We start from the raw sequence: 21,189 nt of genomic DNA, 5'->3' as shown, positions 1-21,189 counted from the left end.
CTACTAGAATACAGGCACCTTAGACACTAGACTACAGGCACCTTAGCCACTAGGCTACAGGCCCCATAGACACTAGACTACAGGCACCTTAGCCACTAGGCTACAGGCACCTTAGCCACTAGGATAGAGGCACCTTAGCCACTACGCTACAGGCCCCTTAGCCATGAGGCTACAGGCCCCTTAGCCATGAGGCTACAGGCCCCTTAGCCATGAGGCTACAGGCTGCCCCCTGCACATATTTAGCACCCTGCAGCAGCACAGTGTCCACAGGCTCTGCAGCTGGCTGAATTATGAGCCACGAAGGAAACATTGAAACATTTAACACACAACACACGCTTTGACTCAACTGCTGATTGTCTAAATTATGCATTCGAGACGCGGGAGAGCAGACCCTCACGCACCCTTGGGAAATGTCACTGCGACCATTAGCCAAACGGACGCTGACCACTCAATTAGCCAAACGCTTAAGCAGTAAACATAACCTCACAAAACACTCAGGTCTCTGTGGCCAAAGGCAAAGTCAAACGCACAAAACTTTCCACTCCAAGAGGCATTCATTTCCTGACAAAGGAATGAAACACAGCTGTGTGAAAGGCTTAGATTATTATTAAGCACTCAGTATTAATACAGGCAGGGCACTGTAAGGGAGGGCCCAAACTTCCCCCACAATTCCTGAAAAAAATAAAATAAAATCAGCTCAAGCTAGGCTTTGAAACAGCTTGGCCATGCTGGTTGACCAGCTCATACACAGCTAGACCAGCTCATACACAGCTAGACCTGCTTATGATCAACTCAACCAGCTGGATTTTACAGCAAGGGCAATATGAGGCCTAGCCGTTGGTTTGGGTGGCTAACTTTACAGACAGTGATAATGTGCCCTTGTTGCTCCGCTGATATCACACTCTGTAGTTATTCTACCAACAGCAACGTTCTCCACTTTCGTAAGTTGTTCTGGATGAGAGTGTCTGCCAGCGATTGCAAGGCAATGCAACTTAGTAAAGAAAATGGTTCAAAAGATCCGGAAGCACATTTTTCTGAAGCACCGCTGTTCCTGAAAGCCCTGAGGTCTTCATACTATCAGCATTTTCACTGCCTTCTGTCCAGAGGCTAGCCCCCACCTGCTCCAGGTGAGCAGAACCAAGAGGAATATTTCATCTCCAATGTGACAGACACCCATACCATGTACATGTGACCTGACTGTGAAATAATACCATAAACCCAAAGGCAAAATTCCAGTTATACCTGTATACAGCGGGCATCATAAAACTGCCTTTATTTCTCAGTTCTTTCCATTTCCGTATCTTAAGTTTGACACAAGAACAGTATGGACTTACATTTTCAACAACTTTCAAAATGTTATGTAATACTTAAACATTCTTCTCCTTTTTCTTTTGTTCATGATGCAAATGATTTGCGAGATAATCAACTCCTTAAAATGCTAATTATTTGCAGGATAATAAAACCACTTATGATGCAAATTTGGATTCGTGTGTGAGGATAATTGACTACTGGAGTCAGAGTCCCGCCCTGCTTCTGGAGACAGTGGTGCGTGTGTTTCCCAAGGCCTGGACTGTTTCCTGAGAAGTACACAAATCCAGGGCTGAAAACGGTCTGTGTACAGAACACCGCTGAGCCAAGGGCTTAGAAAACACAGGGACTCTTGTGTTAAACAGATTTTCCTTTTTTATGTTAAAATGATAAATTACCACTCAAGAGCACAGCGAGAGAAACAGAACGGGGTGCATCTGCATTTCAGGGAGCTGCTTGCGTGCTGTTTGCCATGATTCCTCAATTTCCCCGCACGATCCCCACATTCCTGGGAGCGCTGGGAACGTTCGCCCGAGAGCAGGTAATCCCTGTTTGACCGACGCAGCTTCCCGGCTCTGAACAGTGGGATATGACGGTAATTCCATCGGTTTGTCTCCCGCACGGTTACTGGAAGGCGCCGGGGAGAGGGGGGGATCTGGGTGAGAAACGACCCCGATCGATCTCACCTTCCCCGATAAATCAGACTGAACACCGGGGGCCACGCGGCTGCCGGGCCTGACCTTTTTAAAAGAGCCAGAAAGAGATTACCAGCCAAGGTCGATTGGATTACGCGCTCACAGCACCACTGGAAATGAAAAGCAAACAGCCGGCACGGTGCACAAGCGCACACACACGAGCCTGTGTAAGAACTACAGGCTGATAGCTGAACAAACACAATCCTGTTCAGACTGAAAAAAAAACCTGAAGAGCATTAAAATCACTGTGATGTTTGCCGTCATCTTTTATTCAAAACGTAAGCCTCCTCAACCTTGTGTGACATTATTATTATTATTATTATTATTATTATTATTATTATTATTATTATTTTGGGTCCCTGCTGGAACCCGGTTGTGTTCATTTTTCAAGAAACATACGAGCCGTTATTCTGCAAGTTTTCCACGACACAGAACATTGAAACATGAAACCAACTGACAGGCTGTCGTTTTGTTTTGACCAATATTTATGTGCAGTTCATGCTTCGATGTATTAAACACTTTAACCTACTGAGCAAACACTTTAAGCTGGGGTGTTGGCTCAGCGGGTTAAGCCTGGCTCAAACGCACATCTTTATGTCGTTTTATGAAGGTTTCTTTGCCACAAAGGCTTGTATTCCTCCAGTCATTCATAGGGAGGTCATAGGCACAGCATTTGGAAGTGAGAAGGGGGTTAGATCCAGGGTGACAGATGGGTAACTAGGCAACCTCAGCAGGCATAAAAAGGCATCAGATTTAGGCTAAGTGAGGTTCACACAAAATCGGTTTTGCCATCCCAGTGAAAACCCTTGGAGGCGTGCCCAGAGCGAGCTCCCTGACATGAAGGTCCTCCAGATGGACATGAGGGGAAAGAGCACCCTCTCACGGCTCCATCACCCTGATAGAGAGCACACGGGCCGTGGTCACTCGTTCAGAACGGTCAATAGGCCAACTTCCCAGGGTTTCCAGTCAGTTTAAAGTTTCACAACAATCATTTAAGAAAAGTTCTCCACAGAAATGCTAAATCAAACCTCACTCTCATGAATAAACATCAGTGAGTCTCCCTAAACTAATGCTTTGCATCTAGAAAATACTGCATTTGCAGATGAAATGTGTTCCCTGTAAAAAAAAAAAAAAGTCACGCCTATTCAGAATATTCACTGTACCTGTATGTGGCTATAAATGGACAGCGTTTCATTCCCGTTCGCAAACACACAGCTCCACCCGGAAATTTCCAGGGAAAACTTGCCAACTCTCTCCCTCTCCCACATACAAGCATCTCAGGCTAAAACCATTAGAAATGTGCCTCTGTGAGTGAAACCCTCACTCTGCCTCACGGTGTCTAATGAGGCCTGCTGTCCCAGGGGAGATACAGTTGGCCACAGACCAAAGTTTAACTGGCCCCTGTGCTGTAGCACTGCCCATACAGAGCTCCACACAGCTCCCATTTTACCAGCACTTCCTCCTCCTGGAAACCATGTGCGCCAGCCAAGCGGCCAAAACAGGGCTTCTTTTTTAAGGCCTGTTTCCGGGTCGTGCTGAGAGACGGTGCTCGCTAGCACCACTGCGGTTGGCTCTGGTGTAGGTCATTCATGCTGCTGCATGCATAGAAATTGACATTTGACAGACATACACGCTATCGATGACTTAAAATCTAAATTCTAATCGTTTTCCGGGAAGAGGACAGAAAAAAAGCTTTGGTGCGAAAACACAATTATTACAGTCTTACAATTCTGTAAATTTTATTGAATATATACTTAATGCTTTGTATGGTTATGAAGAATTGACTACATCGAAGAAAACGTTTATTTCAATTTCAGCTTGCCTTTAAACATTTCATTGTTATGTGCGTCTAAAATAAATATTTTAAATGCTTCTGGAAAATGATACTAAGCATTAAAACCTCCATAATCCCCTAGCACAGGCGACACAGGGAATGTCCATGCACTTCCAGCACGCAGCTAAGGTGAAGAGCCAGCCAATCAGATCATCCGCTGTGAGTGTTGCAATCACTTGCAGACGAGCTCTGGTGAAAAGGTGTTTCCAGTAAAGAGGGAGGGGGGTTGTGAGCTGGTTTAGCCTGCTCTCTCGCAGAGCGCTCGTTCACTGTCACTGAAGAGAGACGGAGAGTGTCAGGGAAGACAGGAACTGCGTGTTCAGACACAACACTGGCCAGTGTCAGGGCCAGGAGTGGATTACCCAGCTGGCTGTGTGCACTGCGTGTGCCTGACTGTGGCACGGAATTCACACGCATACACGTGCACATACACACATGCAAACACACACACACACCCAGGCACGCATACACACACGCACGCACATACATACACGCACGTGCACACACACATAAACAGGCATACACACACATACACGTGCACACACATACACACACACACACACACACACACACACACACACACACACACACACACACACACAGGCACGTATACACACACGCACGCACATACATACACTCACGTGCACACACACATAAACACGCATACACACACACACATACACACACACACACAGGCACGCATACACACACGCACGCACATACATACACACACGTGCACACACACATAAACACGCATACACACAAACACACACACACACACACACACACACACACACACACACACACAGTGTGCTTAGGTATGCTTCTGTTGCTCTTGACCAAGGCACTGGCCTTAGAACTGGAGTTGGTCCCTGGGTACTACACTGTGGCTGCCCACTGCTCCTAAGTAACTAGGATGAGTCTAATGCAGAGGACACATTACCCCACAGGGTTTAATAAAGTATATATTATCACGACTCTCACACACACAGACACACAGCTCTGTGCAGCTTCATCCAATCAACACAAACAGTGGGAAGGGTTACATAAACTAAAGAAGTATGTCCACATCTCAACAGTCTACTTCCAATTCAATAGAGCATTACAACAACAAAAAACAAACAAAAATAAGGGTTGCAGTCTGGAAATCTTACCAGTACATTTCTCTCATGTCACTCACAAACTTAATCTACACTGTGGTCTCAAATGTTCGCATCGACCACCCCACACGTAGAGTTCCTGGTTTCAGGGCGACCACATCCATAGAACACAATCAGCTCATTTTTAAATATATTTTTATGAATTTACCTGGAGCCTGTAAACATCTTAATATCTGAAAATTGTTCTATTGCCATTGCAAACACAGAGACACTTGGCTGAAAACCAGAATATACTCCCAGTTAGATGCTGTTTAGTTTCCATTTCATAAAAATAAAAAAATACATATATATATATATATATATATATATATATCTATATATAATTGCAGCATTCAACAAACTCAATATCATGTAAGGAAAAGATAAGCGGGCAGCATATTTGATTATTTGGGACAAAGCTTATGATTTAAGCTTCAGCTTCATATTTATTTTCCAAGGCAGATAATACGGTGATATGAGCCGTTATCATATCACACACGGACGGAAAGAGCCACCTGTCACGGCAGAAACTCGACAGAGGAGCAAACATTTTCATTTACTTATCCTCAGCTCCGTATGTAAATACAGTCACCCAGAGACCAGCAGGGCACCTCAGCACGCATAGCGAGTTTTGAACAGAAACACACTTGACAGGAAAGGTCAGTAAATAATTACATCTGCTTTATTAAAAACGCCCGCTCTCATTCAGGGACACGCAATAAGCCGGTCGGCTTTGAGCGTGCTGAAGACTGCACTTGTCACACAAAGGCTGACTTTAGCGCTGCAGTTCAGCCCACATAGTTACTGCCATGGAAAGACGCTCTCTTAGATACCATGAAGAAAAGGTTCTGGGGAGAGGAGAGGCACAGTCCACAGTCTCCAGCACAATACAAACTAATCACCTACGATGGGACGTGTGTATGCTGGTGTTTATTCCAGCCTCTAAACAACAACTGCTGCTTTTATTATGTGCTGTAACGCAGTTAAATGTATATGGATGAAAGAGTTATTGGAATCGATTAATGGATTGAAAACAAGTGTACACACGGCTCTCCATGGCAACAAGTGTGAGATCACTGTTCTGGCCTGAGACCCGTTCTCAATCTGCCCCTCTCTTCTGTGCCCTGTTGTCCTGTATGAATATAGCAACAAAATATATATACACAAATATATATAGGGCAGCCTGTAGCGTAGTGGTTAAGGTACATGACTGGGACACGCAAGGTTGGTGGTTCTAATCCCGGTGTAGCCACAATACGATCCGCACAGCCGTTGGGCCCTTGAGCAAGGCCCTTAACCCTGCATTGCTCCAGGGGAGGATTGTCTCCTGCTGAGTCTAATCAACTGTACGTCGCTCTGGATAAGAGCGTCTGCCAAATGCCAATAATGTAATATATTATATATATATATATATATATATATATATATATATACACACACACATACATATACACTCATATATATATAAATACACACACACACACACACACAAATATGTACACACCTGCCCACTCTCCTTTTAAAAATAGAAGTGAACTTTTACATACATTAGCAGTACATAAATATATAAATACCAGAGCAACTCTGTGTGCTTCGGAACAAACCAGTGACCTGTGTGTACATGTGAAATTATGCTCTTGCAAGCTCACGTCATATCTGACATGAACTATGGTACTGGGTAAAGAATCCCATCATTATGCCACAATTGTGCACTGTAAGCCTACAGAACATTTCAGTGGTAAAAGCAAAGGCAATTCTCTGTGATCTCTCTGAGAAGATATGAAAGACTTTACTGATGAAGTCTGAAGGGGGTGAGCCTCAGTGCCAGGTGGCCGAGTGCCAGAGGAGCTGTGCGTCAGCCGTCCACTTCTGCCAGACCATAATAACAGGGCGCAGCCCTCTCCTCGCGAGCCACCGCAGAGAGCCCTAATGGCTTTACCGTCAGACGGCGGTTACAGCACCAGCTCACGCTTTCGGGCCGGCCGTCCCGCATCCTGAACGCCTACGGACCGGCCCGGCTGGAGAGTCGGAAAAAAAACACAGAGAGGAAGAACGCCAAGGTCGTCGTCATCGTCATCGTCGGACATGCCATTCCGGAGCGCATGCCTGTGTCAGACGTGACCTACGGTGCACAACAGGACTACAGCCCCGACCACATGCAGGGCATTCTGCATATATTTAGAGAAAATATATAAATGGAGGAGCTCTGTATTAAAAGGGCTGTAATTCCGAAACTCATCGCCCGATATGGATGTGGATGTTTTCACACTGAGGCCAACGACCTGCAGTGTAACCTCATATGAATTTAAAATACAAAGTTCTGGAGTACAGAGCCAAAGCAATAACAATGGTGTCACTGCCCAAAGATACGGACTGCACAATATGTGCAGGTCACCATCTGCTCACCGATGATAAACATCACCAGCTCACACACAGGAACACACTCTCTCCAAAGCTGTGCGGTTTATAAACCAATGACTACAGGTGTGACTACGACACACCTACTGTACTCTCTCTTATTTTCAAACTGTTACACGATAAAGACACTGCAGTAGAATTCAGCTTCTTAAGAGTGAAATCTCCTTCCACAAGGGGAATGTAGACAAAATCTGACAAATCCTGTCGCACAGATTTCAGGGGGAATTATAATTGGCGAGAGGGTAAAATCTGTGAACACTTGTAAGTACATATAAGGCATGATTACTGTCGTAATGCCATAAAACTGCAAAACCTACTCATTTCACACGAACACTTAAGAGTAACAAAAACATTCAGAAACATTTCAGCTTAATTTCCTCCATGTTCCTTTGTTGAATCTACTTTAACAGACATGTTGAGTCATAGGCCAACATTTTTTCCTGTGATTTTCTGGTTTAACCACTGAATATGAACACATCGCACCACACGCTGAAGAAAGGTCAACCCATCACCGCCCAGCAGCGTCTCAGAGAGTCCAGACAGGGAAGTTACATTTCTGAGAGAGAATTTCCTGCAATCGGATAGTTGCCTGAAAACACTTGCCGGCACTAATCAGATTGATCTGTATTCAGCTGGCCGGTAAGCAGTTTCTGGTTTCAGTCTCCCGGCGCACGTGTGCGTAGAGTTGTGCTGATAAACATCACTTTTCTCCCCACCAGCGTCATTTCTGAAGATGTTTTCAGAGTCTCCGATTCCAAACGTTCAATACCAGGTCATTACATCGGACCTGAAGCGCCTGTGTTTAAAAACCTGTTTATTTCAAAGAGGTGCAAAAACACAACCGTATGTACGGTGCGAGTGAAACTTATCATTTAAACTTTGATTACATCAACCGTAAATTGTGCAATAGACTGGTTGTACTTGTCCCTATTTTACCTTGACCAGTCATTGAACGCTTGGAATCCCGATATTGTTGAGCTTGTCGCTTCTTTCAACTACTTTAAAAAAGAGAAACAAGATCTACTGCAGTCGTAGGGGAGACTGTCTCTGATGAGAAGGTACAATAGTGCTTAATTGACTCTGAGTCCAAAAGGGACCTGAGAATCAGTCCAGATCTGTAATGGGGCAGGTACACACAGTGTAATCAGATCTGTAATGGGGCAGGTACACACAGTGTAATCAGATCTGAAATGGTGCAGGTACACACAGTGTAATCAGATCTGTAATGGTGCAGGTACACACAGTGTAATCAGATCAGTAATGGGGCAGGTACACAGTGTAATCAGATCTGTAATGGGGCAGGTAGACACAGTGTAATCAGATCTGTAATGGGGCAGGTACACACAGTGTAATCACATCTGTAATGGTGCAGGTACACACAGTGTAATCAGATCTGTAATGGGGCAGGTAGACACAGTGTAATCAGATCATCCTGTAATGATGCGATTCTGTGCTAGCCAATCAAGGCACACTTAAAAGTGGGTCCGCACCAACATAACAGGGTTTTGCGATTGGCCCGTTTTATTGCGTCTATTTCTTTTGCCCAGCACCTGTTGTCAGCCACCAGCTCGTGCGGTTCTGCGTGGCCTGACGGCCGTATTGCGGAGCACCATCTGTGCAAACATCCTAAGTACCCTTTGCACTCAGTAACAGTGAGGCAGTAGCGCTGACATTTAAACGCCAACAGCCTTGGATGTGCGGCTACAAAGGGCCGTGCTAGCTCTAGCACCACTATAACAGGCTGTATCAGTGCTGTTCACCAACACTGCGCGCACAGCCTTTTCATCATCGCACGGCTTTCTCAGCGACCGTTCGTTTACTGAAGTGCTTCAAAGACATCCAGCTTTCTGTAACTGGCATTGAAACAACCACACAAAAGTGGACTTGGCTGGATGCATGCGAATATCTCATCTGAGAAATTTCCAAAAATGATCCTTTATTGGATAACTAAAGACGAATATGTGTATTGAACACTGGAAGGGAAGAGTGAGTATGTATGTATTCTAGCACACACAAAGCAGTGCCCTGTATTCTGTAATACCTTCATTTCCAACATTTGAAATCAGGCAAGCAGCCGGTAAAATACATTGTTTTAGAAGTACATAAGCAAGGACAGTAAGCGCTCTGCAACCGATCTAAATTAATTAACACGAACGAGGGTTCCATCCTGATGCTATCCGCAACACCAGAAGGCAAACGTGTCAACATCTTAAGACACGGCTCGACAGAAATCGCTTTCAGGAACACTTACTGTTTTCTGCCGTGTACAAGTCACATATTAAAGTAATGTTAGTTATGATCTGCAAACCGATGACACCTATGATATTGACACTATTAACAAGGATTCTACAAAATGTAAACGTTGGTAACGAGCATTTACAGTACGCTGTAAAGTGGCAGCTCTTGGCTGTAAACCAGCATATAATATTCATGAATTCCCAGGAACAGCCTTGTATTTCTGCGAAAGCGATTCTGTCTCTTACTGACCCAGTAATACGAGACGCTGTCCCGGATTGCGACGGGACGGGGAGGAAGAGCCGTAAAACAGGCCTGTCTACAATAAATACCCAGAACCAACACGGCTTTCAGCGTCTTCGTGCGTCTGTTTACACTCACACACACAGGCCTGTCACGCCGACGGGCAGCTTGCTCCGAGCTCACGGAAAATGAAATGATAAATCTGCATTCCGCTATACCAAGCGTTATCTCCGATACCTCCTCCACTGTGAACTCGTGGCGACTCCTTTTTTTAAATTTATTTTTTATAGCAGAGAAAAGAGAACATCATCGGGTATTATGAACGCATGTTTTCTTTTTAAATTTCCTTTCTTCCCACCCCTAACCCAGACTGCCAGAGGGGAAAAGCAAAAAACCCACCATTAAACTTAATGATCTAAATTAAAATATAGTGTTGACATGATTAATGCACATGTATAACACGCAAAAAACAAATGCACGTTTAAGAAGAGAAAAAAAACATGGATGGCTACTCGATTCTGTGATCGTCTAGTGATGTCTGATGTATTTTGCTTCCTTTAGGAGAACTCCACCGTGTGCCTGTGGCCACCTGCATGCACACGCTCCAACACCGGCGTACGAGAGACAGGTTCAGACAGACCGAGGCCAGCACTAAATCATCTGCAGCACAAAAACACGTGAGCGTGCCAAAGATAAACCCCTACATCTCATCAACATTACATTCACAGCGAAGGCCTTTCACCTTACATTACAGTTATTTAGCTGACCTTTTTTTATCCAAAGCCACTTACAGTTGATTAGACTAAGCAGGGGACAATCCCCCTTGGTTAAGGGCCTTGCTGAAGGGCCCAACAGTTGCGCTGATCTTATTGTGGCTACACCGGGGCTTGAACCAGCAACCTCCCGGGTCCCAGTCAAACCTTAGCCACTAAGCTACATGCTGCCCTACAGACACCTCATCCAGACATAGCATGAATGTAGCCTAGTGGCTAAGGTATGACTGGAACCGGGAGGTTGCTGGTTCAAGCCCCAGGCCCCAGTGACTGAAGGGCACACCAGGGTATCGAACCTGCAACCTTGTGAGCTGGAAACCCAAATCCCTCGCGGCTACGCTACACTGCCGCCCACACCCGTAACTAGAGGGGCTCAGCCATCACAATCACACCGATAAATATTTTAGCCAATACCTGGAAGGAGATATGAAATGAAGAACGACGTCTAAGAGTGGACCCTCTCAGTAGCTGAAGCTTGAGTCTGGAGCGCCAGTATGTACCACATATAGGGAATAGGGAATATTCAACATAAACATGCCTGTTGTGGCAGAAAACCCATCCCAGCACAGGACTAACATTCAGCTGTGGCACAGATGAGACAGATGGGCGTACGTCCAGGAGCTAAGTTAACTTTACTCCTGCTTGGACCATAATGCACTGTGGGGTCAAACGAGGGTCTTACGAGCCTTCACAATGAGACCAGGCACCGGCAACAAGCTAGAATCTGTGCAAAGGGTCACCGTCATATTCTGACCCAGGTTGATAAGATTCCCTGGCAATTTTGTCAATTGTGTTCATTTTACCACCTGTGGGCCTGCTTTGTGACCTTTAGCAACATGCAAAACCTTTTAGCGCACAAAACTAATAACAAAGCAAACAACTGGTGCTAAACAAATACCACAACCAATCACAGACCATGTTATTGGTTTTGTGTGAGCTAAAAGGTCTTAGTACGTCAGGCAGAGAGACAGATAGGTTACTGTAGGTAACAATATTGAAATGCATGCCCTTCAGGTCAAGAGGAAGACTTGTATCTGGAAATAATATGCATAGTGATACAGAGAAAAATACTACTACTAATAACAAAACAAAGTCTGAGCATGATCAAAAGCAGCATCCAAGCATCACAGAAGTTACTGTCCAAAACCAGAATGTCCAAAACCGAGAAGCGTTCACTGCCTAGGCCCTGAAAAGCAGCGTTCTTTAATGCTGCGCAGATCTTCAGCTCCAGGACACATTCTAAATATAGCACCTGAGAACATGCCCCGCTCCTCTCCTCTCCAAACAGCCCAAAGTGTGCAGATTTCTCCTCTCCACTCCAAACCGTTCCCCAAACTACGCTCTCCAAACTGTTCAGCCCAAACTGTGCAGATTTAACAGGCTGCAAAGGTCAGCGGAAGGCGTGGAGGCGTAGTTCCAGAGAAAACCAAGTGCTCCCTGCGCAAGTCACATCTTCACAAAGAACAATAACTCATTCACAACTTTTGGCCAAGGAGTATAAAGGACATATAATTTAGTTATTGACATACATAGTACATGCACACACACGCGCACACACATTCACACAGATGCACAGACACACGCTTGCACACATACACCTACACACATACATTCGCACAGACAGCTAAAGATATTGAACAGTGGAACCCAAGCATCAGGGAGAGTGTAGAGAGCATTAGCATGCAGCTAAGGCAGAGTGTAGAGAGCATTAGCATGCAGCTAAGGCAGAGTGTAGCGCGCATTAGCATGCAGCTAAGGCAGAGTGTAGAGCGCATTAGCATGCAGCTAATGCAGAGTGTAGAGAGCATTAGCATGCAGCTAAGGCAGAGTGTAGAGAGCATTAGCATACAGCTAAGGCAGAGTGTAGAGAGCATTAGCATGCAGCTAAGGCAGAGTGTAGAGAGCATTAGCATACAGCTAATGCAGAGTATAGAGCGCATTAGCATACAGCTAAGGCAGAGTGTAGAGAGCATTAGCATACAGCTAAGGCAGAGTGTAGAGAGCATTAGCATGCAGCTATGGCAGAGTGGCTAAGCCCATGCTTCTCAGGGCCTACATGGCGCACGTTGCCACTCAGCCTGTTTTTCCTGCCTAACGAGGCAGCAGTGAAGCACTTGAGGTCGTTACGCATGTCCCGTAGGCGTCCGCCATTGCGGCTCAACAGCCCAGCCATTGCGGCTCGACTGCAGGGAAGTGGCTCTCGCACTCCCACACCAAGTATCCCAGCAATGTTCGCACCGTAATCAGTAACTGCTGCGGGAAAGAGCAAAATCAGGGGAGCGGAGAACTGCAGGACATACTTTATAACGTGGACATTGGCATGATGTTATTAAAAGGCTGAACATTACATTTTATTTAGCAGATTATTTTAACCAAAGCCACGTACAAGTACATATCAAGGTCATTAGAACATACAGGGCAGGTTGGATAAGGTGTTAACACAGCCACTAACTCTTCAGACAGGAAATGAGGCAGGAAGTGCTGCCGTTTAATCATGCGTGACCTGAGTATCAGGGGCACACACCATTACAGGAGCTGCAGTGTCCTGACTGGCTCATATGGCATTAAAACCTTCAGCACACTGCAGCCTTATACCATGCGCAATGAATGCTGTCCTCAAATCCCATTTCCTGTTCCTTCAGAGAGCCAAACATTACAGCCTGGATCTGGGAATTACACGTATGGGCAGCCTGTAGCCCAGTGGCTAAGATACATGACTGGGGTAGCCTGTAGCCTAGTGGCTAAGATACATGACTGGGGTAGCCTGTGGCCTAGTGGCTAAGGTACATGACTGGGGCAGCCTGTAGCCTAGTGGCTAAGATACATGACTGGGGTAGCCTGTAGCTTAGTGGCTAAGATACATGACTGGGGTAGCCTGTAGCCTAGTGGCTAAGGTACATGACTGGGCAGCCTGTAGTCTAGTGGCTAAGGTACATGACTGGGAAGCCTGTAGCCTAGTGGCTAAGGTACATGACTGGGACAGCCTGTAGTCTAGTGGCTAAGGTACATGACAGGGACAGCCTGTAGCCTAGTGGCTAAGGTACATGACTGGGACAGCCTGTAGTCTAGTGGCTAAGGTACATGACAGGGACAGCCTGTAGCCTAGTGGCTAAGGTACATGACTGGGACCCAGAAGGTTGGCGGTTCAAGCCCCGGTATAACCACAATAAGATCCATACAGCTGCTGAACTGCTGAGCAAGGCTCTAAACCCCACATTACTCCAAGGGGCATTGTCCCCTGCTTAGTCAAATCAACTGTAAGTCACTCTGGATAAAAGCATCAGCTAAATAACAAATAACCAACAGCAAGCAACCACAAGCAAATCTCCTCAAACTCTCCTCCAAAAAAAGCCTTCAGCACACAAAACAAACGCCGGTTTCCAAAACAGTGTCACCGAACGCGGGCACCAGTATGCGCCGGGCAAACATGCTGGAGGCAGCAACTCCGCAAGGTGGGAGAAATAGACGAGGACAAATATATGAGGAGAAGTATAAGAGGAGAAATATAAGGGGAGAAATAGCCTAATTCTTGAGAAAGGAAGCTGCAACTAATGCGCAATCAAGGGGCTTGCACGAGTGACAGCCTCGTACAGACACAGAATAACGTTGTGATAACCCATCACAGTCACAGCCTGGCTGCTCACGGGGGGATGGAAATACAGGCACATGTACCGCAGGTTGTCTAAATATATATTTCTTCATCTCTTCCTCTCGTTCACACCTTATCTCCCATTTCCTTCCCCTGCATGCCCGTGCTTTGTCTAGTTTTATCACAGTCTGTACTTGCTTTTTTTTTTTTTTGTCTCTGTTATGCCCTTCCCTAATTTATTTTAATTATGAGTCTAAATGAAAATAAAGTTGACCTTGGGGGTGGGGGGGGTGGGGGGGGGGGGTTGTGGTGGGAACATTGAAGATCTTTTCATCTTAAAGATCACAGCCTTTTTCCCCCCATCTCGCGTTTGGCAACAAGACATCCTGTAGACAAATGCCGCGCACACTTCACCGCCATTTGCATGTTTTATGTTGTAGAAATGACTTGTTTAGTAGCAGAGTGCAGTCCAATCGGATTATAATGACCACTGTGAACCCTGGTAAATAGGTAAATGAGCCATATAATCTCTTAGAAACACCATAGAAAACACTACTCTTACAAACACGGGAGCCAGCTTCAGACTGGGCAGAAACCCCTTACATACAGATGCTGGCAGAACCGTGTTCAAAGACTTCCAGGGAGTTTGAACTCACATGATCATATTCAAGTCCATATTCATTTTGATGTATTAATCCAGTTTATGGACACACATCCTGAAATACTGTTTTGGTTCTGTATGTGAAGCATAAAAGGATACAGGCATCAAGCTGGTGTTAACTCCGTGAGCTGACAAAGATTTATCTGCCAGAAAATGCCTACAGGTACAACGCCGGTCACAACGGCAGGTCAAACCACTTGACTTTGCAAAATAAATCCAGTGTTACCTGGAAGCCCTTCACAGAATCATACTTGAAGATAAAATATGAGAAATTATCTTTTCTGCAGTGTGAAAAATTATAATTATAATATTCGGTCAGAATCTCCTTCTAACATCGGCTGAAACAACAAAATTGGAGGATTGGTTGAAAGACAAAATGACAATAACCTATCACGTAGACTACATTACATTACATTACTGGCAGACGCTCTTATCCAGAGCGACGTACAGTTGATTAGACTAAGCAGGAGACAATCCTCCCCTGGAGCAATGCAGGGTTAAGGGCCTTTGCTCAAGGGCCCAACGGCTGTGCGGATCTTATTTTACGGGGATTAGAACGACCGACCTTGCGTGTCCCAGTCATTTACCTTAACCACTACGCTACAGGCCACCCCTAGTACAGCAGCGTGGGATGGTCAGTGGTTGAGAAGGATGAGAACAGACAGTGATATTTGGGGAAGGGGAGGTGGGTTCCTCAGAAGGGTTGAGGTGTGGGGTACAGATGTGGAACACTTTTTGAAAGCTCTCACAAAAGAACTCAAACTGAGAGAATACTGGCACACGGCGTGCACAAAGGGTGTCACCAACACTGCACTGTTTGCTACATCAAGCAAATTATCTTATTACACGTGGATCTGTGTGTGGATCACAACAAACGCCGTGCCTTTGAGCTGATGCCAGGAGCCTTTTAAATGCAGGCGTTCAGGTTACGGACACTCATCATTTCTAAATCAGCATCTGTGGATTTTAATTCACGGCAGTTTAATAATTCACAAAGCACCAGACAAAACACTGTTGCATTAACAATAGCATATATCTAGTAAAAATTATAATAATAATAATAATCAGAAAAACAGCACTTCCATTTATTTGTGCTGCAACCATTCGCATCAATATCATATTTATAGACATCTCTGTGCCATTATTGCTGTCTATAATTCAGGGCCATGTGTGAAAATGCCAAGGACTGGTTCGCTAGACCACAATTAAACGAAGGCTATCTGTGATTCTCAGAAGCTAAAAGAGTGGCACTAACAAAACGAAAACTGTTCTTGGGTTTCTACTTTGTTAGTTAACCTGAACTGAAAGTAACAGTCTCTCACATTTTAGTAACTGAATAAGAGTGTTTTATGCAATGCAATATTATCCAAACAGAATAATACAGTCTGCAAAATAAGCAAGCTTATCTGGCCTGTAGCATAGGAGTGGCCTGTAGCTTAGTGGTTAAGGTACATGACTGGCACCCGCAAGGTCGATCCCTGGTGTAGCCACAATACGATCCGCACAGCCGTTGGGCCCTTGAGCAAGGCCTTTAACCCAGCATTGCTCCAGGGGAGGATTGTCTCCTGCTTGGTCTCATCAACTGTACATTACATTACATTACATTATTGGCATTTGGCAGACGCTCTTATCCAGAGCGACGTACAACAAAGTGCATACCCATAACCAGGGATAAGTTTGCTGAAAGACCCTAGAGGTAAGTACAATTTCAACTGCTACCTGTACAACAAAGATAAGGACAAGGGGCTTTTTTTTTTTTTTTTTTTTTTTTTTTGAACAAACAAACAAACAAACAGAGCAAAAGTCACCAAAGTTAACTATCCAAACACTGCTTACATATAAGAGCATCTGCCAAATGCCAATAGTGTAATGTTATCCAGTTATATCTTATTTCTGCAGACATTGGCTTGGAGCCGGACTGCGCTATCATAAACACCCAACACAACGGTGGGTCCACGCATGCATACACACACTCACACACTCACACACTCACACACTCACACACTCACACACTCACACACACACACTCACACACTCACACACTCACACACTCACACACTCACACACACACACACACTCACACACTCACACACTCACACACTCACACACACACACAGCTCAATACAAACAATGTCAACCAAAAGAACCTCTAAAATAAAGAGTACTGTTGTTAAATATAGACTGCATTTAAGCAAACAAACAAAAACCCCGCCGTGGTTAGGTGATTCCCCTCCTCCAGGGTCTGTGGTTCACACGATATGAAGGCAACGGCCAGCGACAATTAAAAATGCAGCATTTCTCCCTGACGCCGATCTAAATTTGGAAAGTTGTGCAGCATTCATAATTCAGTGCTGTGCTCACAGAAACTTTTCAAAGTGCCAACTCTGACAACCCAGGGCCCAACTCCTAACACCTAACCCAACACCTACAGAACAGCTCCAAACACACACCAGCACCCAACACCTACAGCACAGCTCCAAACACACACCAGCACCCAACACCTACAGCACAGCTCCAAACACACACCAGCACCCAACACCTACAGCACAGCTCCAAACACACACCAGCACTCAACACCTACAGCACAGCTCCAAACACACACCAGCACCCAACACCTACAGCACAGCTCCAAACACACACCAGGACCGAACACATCTAGCACAGCTCCAAACACACACCAACATCCAACACCTACAGCACAGTTACAACATTCCCAGCACCCAGCTGTGTCTATGCTCTGGGAATGTCAAAGTGCAAATACACTGTGCATGGGGGATTCACACATTCAATACGCTGATAACCACTTTGTGAAGAAATCAATACTGTGCACGCTTGTCCAGCCCCATGCGCACCAAAATCAAATTCACCAACCCTAGTTCACACCAACTAGGACAGGGTAGGCCAATCCAGGTCTTGGAGGGCCGGTGTGTGTGCAGTCTTTCCTTCCACCAATTACACTGGATAAACAAGCTAACAGTCTGTATCAACACCGGTTCACTGGTAGATTAGATCACAGTAAAAGGTTTCATACGGAGACACAAGTACAGTCTTTGGCTGTCATTCATTCACTTATCTGGAAACATAGCCAAAATGTCAGATGGTATAAATATTGGGGCTAATTAAGCAATTAAAGGCAGAAGCTGGTATGAGAGCCAGAAGCAGATACAGCCCTCAAAGAAAATTCCTCATCTATAACAGGTTAATTATTTTGGTACATTCATAACCAAGACAGCCAGAAGATAAAATCACAGGTTCTGGGTTTTATCATACACAATCATATCCACTGAATAATGGGGACTAATCATGACAGGACTAGAGGATTTGAAAAAGGACATGACACTGCTCATCAACCATTGTGTTTACGTTGACTAGACAAAACATGTGTCAGCAATATTTCACATTCAAATATAGCAGGCTTGTTTTGACTACGCAACTAGCCAGGTTTTTACAAAGTATGAACTCGCTGGCATTGTGGCCACTGATAGCTTTATGCTGATAGATCCAGCTTTTGAGAATGTATGTGATTTAGACATTATAGTGCATTCTAAACCACAAGCATGAATTCGAAATGTTTAATATTCTGTCAACACCACCAAGAGAATGTATTCGGGGCAAGTCACAGTATGACTGCCAGAGAATAATGAACACAAACTCTCTTTTAAGTTCTCTTTCAATTGTTTTACAGCACAGCAAAATCATATCACAGTCAATCACTGTCACCTGGGTGTTCCCTTGCCCCACCACCCAAACACTGGTGTGTACTAAATCCCAAAATGTGAAACACACATAAATTAGGCATGGCAATATAAGAACATGGGTAATCCTGACACTTAACAGTTGTAGCCTATATCACAATAGGCTACGGGGGCACAATTTCAATAGGTGCAATTATTCCATGACGCCAGTATAGGAATAATTTATGCGATGAGGTGGCATTAAAACAGACCGTTCACAATAGCAAGAACTAGTTTGCTTGTCATATAGCCAACATTCTATGCATGGTGTATTTCTGACACGGGGGTCCCTTCAAATACCTGGTTGGGATCGCTGGCTTTGAAAACATGGCATGCCATTTCCGACTCGGGGTTGTCAGGCTGGCTCCTGATCAGGTAGGCGAAATAGGTGAGGTCGTGGCTGTTGTGAATGAACCGTGAAATGAACTGCGCTTTGTGCTCGAATATGAAGACGGACGCGTTGCTGTTATTCGCCGGGACGCAACGGATGAGCGGGGGGATCAGACTCAGCTCCACTTCCCTGGCCTGGACGGGACCCGACTCGTTCTTCTCGCTCCGCCTACGGATCTCCGCTACCAGCCAGGGTAGCATGGGCAGGGTAGTCCGCCTGTCCAGCGGTGACCACCCCATGTACCACAGCGCAAACCTCTTCTCGGACTTCGAGGAGTTACTCCCCTTACTGTCATCCTTATTATTAGCAGGCCTGAACTCCATCTGGATTTTAATGTGAGGGCGCACGAACGCAACGCGTATTGAGAGCACCTATTGTTGCTGAATTTCAGCGGATGTCCCGAGCGCAAGTTAGCCTGGCTAGTGCATTCGATGGGCGAAGTGAAAACACCGTTAACAGTCACTGCTTAGGAGTGAAGTAGCATCTAACTTGCAAGCTAGTTGGCAACCCTCATATTCCATTACTGACAGGAAACTTCCTCTTTTCTATGAGGGAAAAAAAAGTTATTGCAACAGCTGCGTTGGTAGTAGCTACACGCTCCTCGTGCAGCAGTGCTTAAAAAGCCCGGTCACAAACGTGCTCCTGTTGAGACTGGATCTGTTGCCTTTCCGCGGAATCCATCAATTAGATACTTGGCGACGTCCGTCCGAAGGCACGAGTCCCTTTTCACTTGCATGGGACGCGCTTCACTCTTGCACACGCCGTCCTAAAACGTGGCGCTCCGAGACAGCTGAGCGAACGCTGCCCTTGTGTTCGCTAAAAGCAAAAACAACACCCGTCCGACAACTTTCTCAACTGCGATTAGTACACTCAACAAACGATCAATCGCGTATCCTCTCGGTCTTGCATCGGAACTGGTCCCCACAGTCCCACTTCCCTGCGGTAGCCAACTAACTAGCCAGCAGTGTGTCTGCCTGCGCTTTGTTGTGCTGAGTCCCAGGACCTGGGTCGGGTTGCTTCGGGAGGAGTGGCTGTACGTGACAGGTTTCCCATCGCATGTGTAAAGAACAAGCATCGCTGCGTCCTTACGCTGGGAGGAGAAGCTTACACGTGACCGCACACACTTTCGCTTGTTCCCATGAAATGGGGTGGGTCGGTCGGTCGGTGTCTGTAGACCACACAATTATTGTGGTGCAGACTATAGCAGACAGGCTCAAGCCTGCTGGAAGCTGATTTTAAAACTTTACACAAAGCTTTTGATGCTCAAAAGAATGGAGCGGATCACTGTTTTACAGTAAATGTCAAATTAAACGTATTTCTAAATATTGTTCGTGGCATTCGATTTAAATGGGGAACCTGTTTTTGGGGATTTGGGTGGTCCTTCATTCACCTTCATCATATGAAATTACCTATGGTTTAATTTCATTTTTGTTATTAATTGTTGCACAGTAGCCTGATGAAAAAACCCCCCCACGGTGGTTTGTGTAAAAGCACACAGAGGTGGCTGATTTCCTGCAAGGAGGAGTTGTTTGTCAAAGATCTGTTCGGTTAGAGGAGAAGCAGACCTGCACACATATTAGCATTCCATTTCCTGTCCTCAGACAAGATGCTACGCTGGCCCTATTCGATCCTGTTCACTACACACAATTTCATTTGGATATTTATAACCGGTGGATCATGAGAATTTGAGTTAAATTACTTCGACATTCTATTTACAGAGATATTTTTATTATATTCACTGAATTCCTAAGGTACTGGTGAACAGTTGCAGAGATACAAATTCCATCTTCCGTGCTTTAATTTTTAATCGAGTTAAGAGGCATTACTTCTTTCAGCATGGTAGTTACACATTTATTTTTAATTTCAGTGGCCTGCAAACTCATACTTGCTTTTTAAATGAGAAAATGTGTGGGTTAATGTTTGCTTACTTTCAAGGTTAAGAACAAGGTTAGCCCACAGTATATTTAGGCAGAACCTAGGCCTTGGGCAAAAAAAAGGCAAAGCGTTCAGTAACTGCCAAACAGAATGACCATCCGTAAGGCAAATAGAAACTCCATGACACCAGATCCAACAGCTGCAAATATAATAACAAATACTACTTTCTACTCAGAGCACAAAGAAAGAGTGAATACACTCTCAGAAATAAAGTGACAGTGGAGGTACATTTTT

General features: G+C 45.1%; 1 protein-coding gene across 8 annotated transcripts in view; it reads right to left on the bottom strand.

Annotated features, from left to right (window-relative positions):
- The window catches only part of tbc1d4 (TBC1 domain family, member 4), a 55,915-nt gene extending 35,790 nt beyond the window's left edge, over positions 1-20,125 (bottom strand). For 3 of the 8 annotated variants that reach the window (XM_061225643.1, XM_061225644.1, XM_061225646.1), the window contains exon 1: positions 18,930-20,119. In XM_061225643.1, coding sequence (XP_061081627.1) covers positions 18,930-19,343 — 414 coding nt within the window. In that variant the 5' untranslated portion in view covers positions 19,344-20,119. Of the gene's footprint in view, positions 1-18,929 lie in introns of all 8 variants that reach the window. The other 5 variants (XM_061225647.1, XM_061225648.1, XR_009705853.1 and 2 more) reach the window with 4 other exon arrangements.
- Positions 20,126-21,189: the final 1,064 nt, after the last annotated feature.

The sequence above is a fragment of the Conger conger genome, chromosome 17 (genome assembly GCF_963514075.1).
Source record: "Conger conger chromosome 17, fConCon1.1, whole genome shotgun sequence".
NCBI classification, from domain to species: domain Eukaryota; kingdom Metazoa; phylum Chordata; class Actinopteri; order Anguilliformes; family Congridae; genus Conger; species Conger conger.
The sequence above is the reverse complement of the archived record's forward strand: the minus strand, read 5'-3'. Positions and strand labels throughout refer to the sequence as shown.